This window comes from Otolemur garnettii, unplaced genomic scaffold (genome assembly GCF_000181295.1).
Source record: "Otolemur garnettii isolate 467f Iridium unplaced genomic scaffold, OtoGar3 scaffold00195, whole genome shotgun sequence".
Lineage (NCBI taxonomy): Eukaryota > Metazoa > Chordata > Mammalia > Primates > Galagidae > Otolemur > Otolemur garnettii.
Window position 1 is genome coordinate 2376909 of NW_003852590.1, and position 10305 is coordinate 2387213.

General features: G+C 38.0%; 2 protein-coding genes across 2 annotated transcripts in view; one reads left to right on the forward strand and one right to left on the reverse strand.

The window, feature by feature from the left end:
- Positions 1-6825, forward strand: part of ANKAR (ankyrin and armadillo repeat containing) — a 74911-nt gene extending 68086 nt beyond the window's left edge. The window contains exons 20-22 of the mRNA XM_003801035.1: positions 2690-2886; positions 4423-4469; positions 6564-6825. Of these exons, the coding sequence (XP_003801083.1) occupies positions 2690-2886; positions 4423-4469; positions 6564-6811 (492 nt within the window). The 3' untranslated portion in view covers positions 6812-6825. The remainder of the gene's footprint in view (positions 1-2689; positions 2887-4422; positions 4470-6563) is intronic.
- A 518-nt stretch (positions 6826-7343) lies between these two features.
- The window catches only part of OSGEPL1 (O-sialoglycoprotein endopeptidase like 1), a 15746-nt gene continuing 12784 nt past the window's right edge, over positions 7344-10305 (reverse strand). Inside the window, exon 9 of the mRNA XM_023507629.1 lies at positions 7344-7363. The gene's annotated coding sequence lies outside the window, so the exon portion shown is untranslated. The remainder of the gene's footprint in view (positions 7364-10305) is intronic.

The following is a 10305-nucleotide window of genomic DNA, read 5'->3' on the forward strand; positions in this document are numbered from 1 at the left end:
GTTCCCAGACCCCCTTCTTCCTGCTAGGGTTGCCAAGAACAAGCTTCAGGTACAAGGAAAAAAAGTCCCAAGTCTCACAAAACCCCCAAGTTCTCAGTAAGATGAACAATGGTGGAAAACTCACTGAGACTTGATTAATTACTGTTGTATATAGTTATACTGTTGTATATGGTTATACTGTTGTATAACCATAACCATTGTGATATGAAATGTGTCCATTGTCAACTGAAACTGTATTAATTATTGTTCCATTGCTGTTACCTGAGTTGTAACCCCCCTTAACCAGCCACATTTCACTTCTGTAATATGCTTACACAAAGCCTATAAAAGGTAACTCACACTCTCACCAGGTGCTGACTCTCTTGGAGCAGCAGCCCCTGCGGCAGGTAAAATAAATTACCAATTAATTAACCTAAGTGGGGGTCCGAGTCTATTTTTCCAGGTCCCCTAAGTTATTTCAGGACAATTAATGACAATTAATGACATAGTGGGACATGGGGGAAGGGGAGAGCAGACAGAAGGAGGGAGGGGGTGAGGGAAAGGAAAAGAAAAAAAAGAAAAGAAAATAGTGACTAATTCTTACATAAATTGGATTTAATTTTGACCAAAGTGCATTACTTAAACATTAATTTTTAATTCAACTTGTTAATATGTTGTTTAGGATATTGCATCCTCATAAGTGAAATATGTTTGTAATTTCCCTTTATAATAATATATTTTTTCCAATTTTAATATCAGGTGTATCCAGATGAAGTAGAATGATTTTGAAGTATTTCTTCTTTTTCTATTGTCTATAAGATTTGGCATGATCTGTTTTTTGAAATTATCTTTTATTTTTATTTATAAATATTAGTTGTCTATTTTTTGAGACTTTGGGGGAAAAAATAAGACGTTAACTGATGACTCCATACTGAACCTGAGTCAAAGCATTCTATAATAGACATACTCTTATTTGACAATGTGAATATTACTTTTTTGGCATTGTCATTATTATTGCTCAATATTTTGTTGCAGCAATCATCTGATTTCTTTTCTGAATATTTTTCTTCGTTCATTCTTTACGAGGTTTTTATTTTTGGTCCTTATCTTAAACATTGTTACTGTTATTAAATTTTAAGCCTTTTTGATTTTGTGAAAGCAAAAAGTGGAAACCAAATAAACACATGTATATGTAAACAAAAAAAAGAAAATAAAATAGCTGGGGATTGTGGCAGGCACCTGTAGTCCCAACTACTTGGAAGGCTGAGCAAGAGGATCACTTGAGCCCAAGAGTTTGAGGTTGCTGTGACTAGGATACTATGGCAGTCTACTGAGGGTGAAAAAGTGAGACTCTGTCTCAAAATATAAAAAACAAAAACAAAACAAAAAACCACTCCAGATGATTCTAAAATGCAGGTAAGATTAAGAACAACCATTAGAAATCAAAGGCAGTTGACAGCCCTCTAAAAATATGGCTATGCTTCCATCCATAGATTCTCAGCAGTCTCTATGGAGATTTTCTCATGAAGTAGCTCATTAGAGCACTGGGTTAGACATTGTAGGAACAAAGCATACTGGGGCTTCTCCTGAGGTTCTAGAGTCAGTCTAGGTCCCAGAAACAGCACTGCAGCGTGTTCCTTCCTGCAGATGCCACCTAACTACCAGGTCCACACATCCTGGCCATTAACGGCCTTGTCCCTCCCTCCCACCTTGGTGGTGGTGGACTTCCAGGAGCCTCCCATGTGCCACGGCACCCTTCCTAAAGCATGGAAGTACTCCACCTGGGGGACCAGAGTCTACCAGGGACACAAAAGAACATCTTGGCAGCTGGCTCACTCACACAATCATCAATCCATAACTCGAGAACAAAGACATAGTCCTTCAAAGTGTCTGCCAACTCAAGCGAACAGGGCGTGGCGGACCCACACCCACAAGTTTCACCCGTCATAACCAACAGTAGACTGGGGGACTAACTCACTGTACTCTGTTGGGAAAAGGTGAAAACAGAAGGTCAGAGATAATCTGAGAGGTTTCATTAAACCTGGTAGTATTATTTATTATTTTATTATTTATTGTTATTATCTTTATTATTTTTAAAATCATAACTGTATACATTTATGGGGTACAATGTGATGATTTGATATACAATGTGGAATGCTTAAATTAAACTGATTGACATAATCATCACCTCACTTATTTTTTTATTTTATTTTTTATTTTTAGAGACAGAGTCTCACTTTGTCACCCTTGGTAGAATGCTCTGGCATCACAGCTCACAGCAACCTCCAGCTCTTGGGCTTATAGGATTCTCTTGCCTCAGCCTCCCCAGTAGCTGGGACTACAGGCACCTGCCATTTTTTTTTTTTGGTTGCAGTTTGGCTGGGGCCAGGTTTGAACCCATCACCCTCGGTATATGGGGCCGGTGCCCTACTCACTGAGCCACAGGCGCTGCCTACCTCACTTATTTTTTTGTGGTAAGACATTTATAATTTACTTTTAGTTAGTTAAAAAAAAAAACCTGCTAGTAAATCCATTGGCAACTCAGGACCAGTACATCAGGGACCGATATTGGGGTCTCAGAGACAAGTCCATAAGCCAGCCCCAATACCCTTGGCTCTCAGTAGAGAGGCCAGGTAAGAAGGAACCAGGAAAACCTCAGGAAATAGAACAAAACATTGGTTAAGAAATAATTGTTTTTTTCTTCCTTTAGGTTCGCACAGCTTGTTCCTGCGCTCTTGGCTACTTGACTTACAATGCTAATGCTTTCCGCCTTCTATTAAAGGAATGCAGAAATAAACCTAATCAGTTCCTTCGTTTAACAACAAATATTAGCAGAGATGCAAGTATTAACCCAGCATTTTTAAAGGAATTTCATATGCAACAAACAGTGGGACTTCCTTCCCTAAGGTATTATATCTATATTTGAAGTTGCTGTCGTGAAATTATTGACAGAGGAGATTTTAAGGGTGTTTAAAAATGATCAAACAAGAACCATCTTTGATATGAATATCATCTCTTATATACTGGAGGATAAAACTTCATTCTTAATGTCTGTTGGTAATGCCTGTTTTAAGTCCAACTCGGCACCAGGCTTGTAGGTACAGACAAGAACACAACTGTCTGGCCAGAACTATTTACATTTTAGAAAAACTTTTGGAGATTGGTTGCCTCCACATCTGATCCAGGAAACCATTTTTTAGACTAGGGGTACATCTAAGAGTTCTGAGACAATGGGAACACCACCATGACTTTGGCATCACATGGGTCTTCTGGATTTAATCCAAAGCTAGAACAAAATCCCAGGGTGGAACAAACCCCTAGGCTAAATCAGACCCAATAGTTTGAGCCAGGCGCTTAGTTAGAAGATTTTGCCTTGGTGTTGCAGTTTCATCATGAACAAGTCTCTGAAAAGGAAAGGAGAATCTTTTTATTGTGAACATATTTTTTCTTTTTCTGAGGTGTAGCTGAATTACAAGTCTTCTATGCAAGTAGCAATATTCATATATAGGAAACAGAACTACAACTGGAAGATCATGGAGGAGAATAGAATGCAATTGTGTATCATTATATAAAACAATTTTAAGTGTAGAGAATGATGAGTATAATTTAGAGTATATATAGAGACTCTATATATTTAGAGTCACTTTAATTCTTTGAAAAACTGAAAATCTAAAGCTGATTACCTGTTTTTACATGTTAAGCCAGGGAACCTAAATTATAATTGTTACAACTGATAATGTTAAATAAGTTTCATCTGCTTTAAAAATTAATTAATTTAGGCTGGGCGCCTGTGGCTCAAGTGGCTAAGGCGCCAGCCACATACACCTGAGCTGGCAGGTTCTGATCCAGACCAGGCCCACAATGACGGCTGCAACCAAAAAACAGCTGGGCATTGTGGCAGGCGCCTGTGGTCCCAGCTACTTGGGAGACAGAGGCAGGAGAATCGCTTGAGCCCAGGAGTTGGAGGTTGCTGTGAGCTGTGATGCCGTAGCACTCTACTCAGGACGACAGCTTGAGGCTCTGCCCCCACTAAAAAATTAATTAATTAATTTAGAATACATTAGTAATATTTTACAGTCACTAGTCTATATGGCAACTTTGTGGGAATCACAAAAATATGCCCACCAAAAAAAAGAATTATGTCCCTTTTTCAGACCTATTTTCTTCAAAACCCAGGTGAAGTGGTCTCTTCTCTGTGAAGCTTTCCTTGAACACTTCAAGCAGATTTAACAGTCCAAATGTTTGAAGTACATAAGTGACTGACTTCATATAAAATACCTACAGGTAGCATGTATAGTTAGTATAGGTAACATGTATGAATTAGGCCATTGGGCACTGAACATGGCACCTGGAATAAGTCTTCTTATATTTCCTCACATATTTTTTCTTGGTGTACTATATCTTCATTTATTTTATTGTTTGATTAAAATGTTTTGCTTTTAGTCTGGAGAAGAATGGAGGACCATCCATAATTCCTGTCTTTAAAAAAGGTAATTAATTTTCCTTTTATTTCTGAAGTAGCCTCTACTGCTGACACTTTATAATTCTGTGTTCTCTCTTCAAAATTCAAAATATAGGCTGGGTACTGTGGCTCATGCCTATAATCCTAGCACTCTGGGAAGATGAGGCAGGATGATCTCTCGAGCTCAGGAGTTCTGGACCAGCCTGAGCAAGATTGAGACCCACTTCCATTAAAAAGTAAAATTAGCTGGGTATCATGATTCATTCCTGCTGTAGTCAGTCCCAGCTATCTGGGAGGCTGAGGCAGAAGGATCACTGGAATCCAGGAGCTTGAGATCGCAATGAGCTATGATTATACCCCTGTACTTTTATCTAGGGCAAAAGAGAGAGACTCTGTATGAAAAAAAAGAAAAAAAGTAGAGGCTACCAAAAAAAGGCTTATCTGTAAACTTTTCTAATAACCATGTTCCTAAATATCTTCCTATTTAGAAGCCCATGTGACAGAGAACCCTTTCTAACTTTGCTTTTACTCAAGCTATGAGAATAGAAATGTCATAAAATTATGATCCTGCTATTGTTTCACATACAATTTATCTACGTATAACTTCTTAGAGCAAAGACTACATTTTTTCCACTGATATTCTGTATAGTTTTGTACATCGTTGGCAAATGATACTTAGGTGGACTAGGTCTGTAGAGATCAAGGTCCAGATCTTACAATATTACTTATCCCTTCCTATTAGACATTGATGAGGGAATAAAATAACTTACTAATTTTTATGTATATACTTAGTGCTGTTCACATGTACTTATATAGGACGAAAATCAATCTTACTTGGTATGTTACAAAAATCAAGGATGGATATTTATTTACATAAATTTATTCAGAAATAAATACCCATTTGCTGGGGTCACAAACAGAAAGGGAAAGAATAGAGTGAGTCCGTAAAAGGAGAGGAAAGAATTTCGTTTATTCAGAGAACAGCTGAGGGAAGGCAGGTATACGTGGAGGCTATAGTTCTGAATTATCATGGGTAGAGGAACATCCATTTTTTGTATAGCTTCTGTAATGTACATAATTTACACCAAAGAATAAAGTCAATCTCACTCTTCTTCACTTAAATACTGGTTTCTAAACAACAATCTGTGTGCCAGTCATGGTCTAATAAGGTTTTCACAAGTTTGTGGTAACATAAGACAAAATAAGGACAATGTAGTGAGTTTCTGATAAAATTAATTTCATTTAATGTCAAGTCCATCATTTTGAGATAATGCTTTTTACACTTTTTTTTGGTGTTAAAATATCCTTTATTTTACAAAGGGATGTTTAAAGTAGTTACCGTTTTGTTCTTTCATTAGTGCATAATAAAAAGTAAATCACATTGTGGTCCCCATAAATTTTTGGCCTCCAACATCTAAAAGTCTAGAAGCTACTAATCTATTCTTATAGCATGTTTTAGTTATGTAAAGAAAATGGAGGTTGGTCCCAGCACTTGGGAGGCTGAGGCAGGTGGACTGTCTGAGCTCACAAGTTCAAGACCAGCCTGAGCCAGAGTGAGACCTCCTCTCTAAAAATAGCCAGGCACTGTGGTGGGTGCCTGTAGTCCCAGGTACTTGGGAGGCTGAGGCAAGAGAACTGTTTAAGCCCAGGAGTTTGAGGTTGCTGTGAGCTATGATGCCATGGCATTATACCAAGGGTGACAAAGTGAGACTCTGTCTCAAAAAAACAAAACAAACAAACAAAAAAAAACGGAGGTTGGGCATGGTGTCTTATACCTGTAATCGCTCTGGGAGAACAAAGTAGGAGCTCAGGAATTTGAGACCAGCCTAACCAAGAGTGAGATCCCAGCTCTCCTGCAAATGGAAAAATAGCTGGGCATAGTGGCATGGACCTACAATTTCACTACTCAAGAGACTGGGGCAGGAGGATTGCTTGAGCCCAGGAGTTTGAGGTTGCAGTGAGCTATGATGATGCCACTACACTCTAGCTAGATTGAGAGAGTGTCTCTGCCACACACACACAAATACAACTATACAGAAGTGGAAGTAATGAGACTATACCTAGGGTATCTAGGGGTCTTAGGCTTAAGAGAGAGATTTAATTGCAGCTCTTTAATTTTTAGGGATAGAGCACCGAAGAAAATCAAAACCTAAAATTCAACCAAGAGATTCTTATACCTTAATACCTCCTGTAACTAACTTCACGGGACTCTTCAAAGCAACACAAAAGACCAAAGTTTCCCAAAATGTTTTTTCTTTTTCATCTGCAATTCCATCAGATATCATAAATGTATCAAGACCAAGAATAGTGTTTTTGAACCAACTTGGGAAACACATACAGAGAAGCAACTCAGAACCTAACGAAGGCTAATAAAAACATTTTAGTCTTGAGCAATCTTTTAAAATGGTTTTTATTTTAAATTATAGTAAAATGCATATAACATAATTGAGCAATCTTTTTGAATAAAAGTTATTAATATTGAGGCTAAACAGATTTTCCTTAGCACATCTACTAGAACTTAACATCAGGTCAGAGTTATGGTTTCAGAAAATAAGTAGGATTTCTGTAATAGAATGAGTGCACCTAATCCTACTGAAATTTATCAGTTGACATGAGTAGTATAACTAGTGTGTGTTGTGTACATACATAGATAAGTACATATCAAGAGTTAAGGCTTGGCGCCCGTGGCTCAAGCAGCTAAGGCGCCAGCCATATACACCTGAGCTGGCAAGTTCGAATCTAGCCTGGGCCTGCCAAACAACAAGGGCGGCTGCAACTAAAAAATATCCGGGCGTTGTGGTGGGCACCTGTAGTCCCAGCTACTTGGGAGGCTGAGGCAAGAGAATTGATTGAGCCCAGGAGTTGGAGATTGCTGTGAGCTGTGATGCCACGGTACTCTACCCAGGGCGATAGCTTGAGGCTCTGTCTCAAAAAAAAAAAAAAAAAAAAAAAGAGTTAAAAACAATTTTAAACTCGTATGCTGAGGTAAAGGAGTCTGATTCAAAGTTGCCCACATGTTAACACTCATTGTAATAACTCAAGATATTTAATAATACTACAAATGCATGAGACTTCTAAGACCTGAACTATATATCTTTAAAATATTTTATTTAAAAATAAAATCTAAAATTATTGCCCATCAAAGTATGGCTAAAAAATGTGGCCACCGGTGTTTATTTCTTTCTTTTTCCCTTTCCCTTCCCTCCTTTCTTTTCATTTATCTATCTTGTAAGGGGTATCCAACTTGAAGCCCACAGGCTGCATGCTGATTTTGTGAGGATCTTTTTGCTTATCTGTGGTGTCAAATATGAATATATGCATGGACCTCTTCTCTTGCTAATCAGCTTTCAACAGTATTGTGTATTTAATGTATGGTCCAAGACAACTCTTATTTTCCCAATGTGCAGCAAAGAAAAAAAAACCACCCATAATTCTATTTATTTATTTGTTATTTTAGAGACAAGGCTTGCTGTGTTGCCCAGGTTCTTCTCAAACTCCTGGCCTCAAGTGACCCTCCTGCGTAGCTGGGATTACAGGCCCAAGCCACCACACCCAGCCTTCCATATCTATAGAGAGAATGCCTTTGGTTTGCAGCTGGAAGGATAATATTCTTTGTGGCTTAGAATCATATGATGTCGGGGTGACACCTGTGGCTCAGTGGGTAGCCAGCCCCATATACCAAGCGTGGTGGGTTCGAACCTGGCCCTGGCCAAACTGCAACAAAAAAAAATAGCCGGGCCATTGAGGCAGGTGCCTGTAGTCCCAGCTACTTGGAAGGCTGAGGCAAGAGAATCGCCTAAACCCAGGAGTTGGAGGTTGCTATGACATCACAGCACTCTACCGAGGGCAAAAAAATGAAACTCTGTCTCTAAAAAAAAAAAAAGAATCATATGATGTCTTTGCTCAAAGAGCACTGTTTCCAACAGGTTCAATTACTGGTCCTTCTAGCTCTAGTTTACAGCTACAGAGAGCTGTGATACAAAAGCAAGCTAGGTTTCAGTGCGTCGTTTAAAGCCTTGCTTTTTCTTCATCCACTTCACTCAGTTTCCCCCATTCAGTCTGAGGGTCTTGCTTTAATCCATTCTTTACCTAGACTGTAGTAAGCATTGAACACTTATGTTAATTAAGTTATTTTTCCCAACATGCCTTAATACAACGTAATGATAGTGATGATGGTAACTAACTACATGATCTTAGGACTTTCTATGTGCCAGTCCATAGCCTGTGTTCTTAAGCACTGGAAAATAAGAGAAGTCTTTAATACTCAAATTTAATTCTAACGCCTTAAATTAGAGGCAATTAGAGGGAAAATGGCACATTTTTCACTAACAAGGAATAAATAATTCAAATAAGAAATTATGTCACTTATTCAACACTATTACGGATAAGAATTCATATAAAAAAAGAATTTCTATCAGTGGAAATATTAAGCTTTGGAAGATGTAAAAAGCCTCAAGATAGAGAAGCAGTTCTCAGCCTGTGGGTCGCGACATGAGGAAGATTGGGAACCACTGATATTAAAGGGCCGCGGCATTAGGAAGGTTGAGAACCACTGATATAGAGGATTTCAGTCATCTGCTGCCTGTAGCTGTATATACTATAGAATAACTTTGTCACATGCGTTTGCCAGTATAGAGTTCAACAATCTCCTTTACCTTTCCTTTCCTTCTCTCTCTTCTTTCTTCCATTTCTTCTTTCCTTTTCCCTACCTTATGCCTAAGAACTGAAAGGCCTACGTATGGAAGGCTTCCAGAACTTGCCTATTTTTTTTATCTGTAGTTTCCCTTATTTATATCATGAGCTCAATTTTGACATGTGTGATTATAAAACCTGGAATAATTTTTAAACTTTGAAATTTTAAAAACTTAGACCATACTATCCCTATTTTAATAATACCTGTAATGGTGGGAAAAATTTTTGGTAAATTTTCTTTCCATAGTTTATATGTACTCTGATTATTTTATTTTTATTTATTTATTTTTTTGAGACAGAGTCTCACAATGTCGCCCTTGGTACAATGCCATGGTGTCACAGCTCACAGCAACCTCAAACTCTTGGGCTGAAGTGATTCTCTTGCCTCCCAAGTAGCTGGGACTACAGGCGCTGCCACAATGCCTGGCTATTTTTTGGTTGCAGTTATCATTGTTATTTAGCAGGCCCAGGGCTGGGCTCAAACCCGCCAGCTTCGGCAGTGTATGTGCTCAGCGCCCTACTCACTGAGCTACAGATGCTGAGCCTGTACTCTGATTATTATAGCCACAGGAAATAATTACACTTCTTCTCTGTGAATTCAGATTCACAGATACAGAATGCAAATCCAAATGTAAAATGTGAATTCACAACTAATAGTTTCTTTTAAATAATATGTACTAACCAAGTCTATTAAACCTACAGAGCAGTTAACATTAAAAAATGCAAAGCTTTGTCAATATTGGCTATTTCCATATGTTCCCTCATATACAATTCCTTTTTTTTATTTCTAGGGTAAAATGCATGATCATAAAGTAATACTCTATGATCACAATTCTTTCCAAAAAGAATTTACTTATGAAACTTCCCAAATGGCAAATCACCTTTAAGGTAGAATTAAAATAAGAAAAGTTTCCACTCTTAACTCCAAATTTCTCAATAATACAAGTCATTGATTAGAAAGTTGACACCCTGCCCCAGTACAGATGATGTAATAGAAACCTTTACTGGTAAAATCACTCAGAGGACATTAAACAGTCAGTAGCATCATCTTGATATTCAAAGAGACAATACATACAGTTATTAAACCAGACCTAAAGTGATAAACATACTTGCCAAATAACCTTTGACATTAAAAATAAAATCCCCTACTTTTTCATCTCACTTATTTTCAT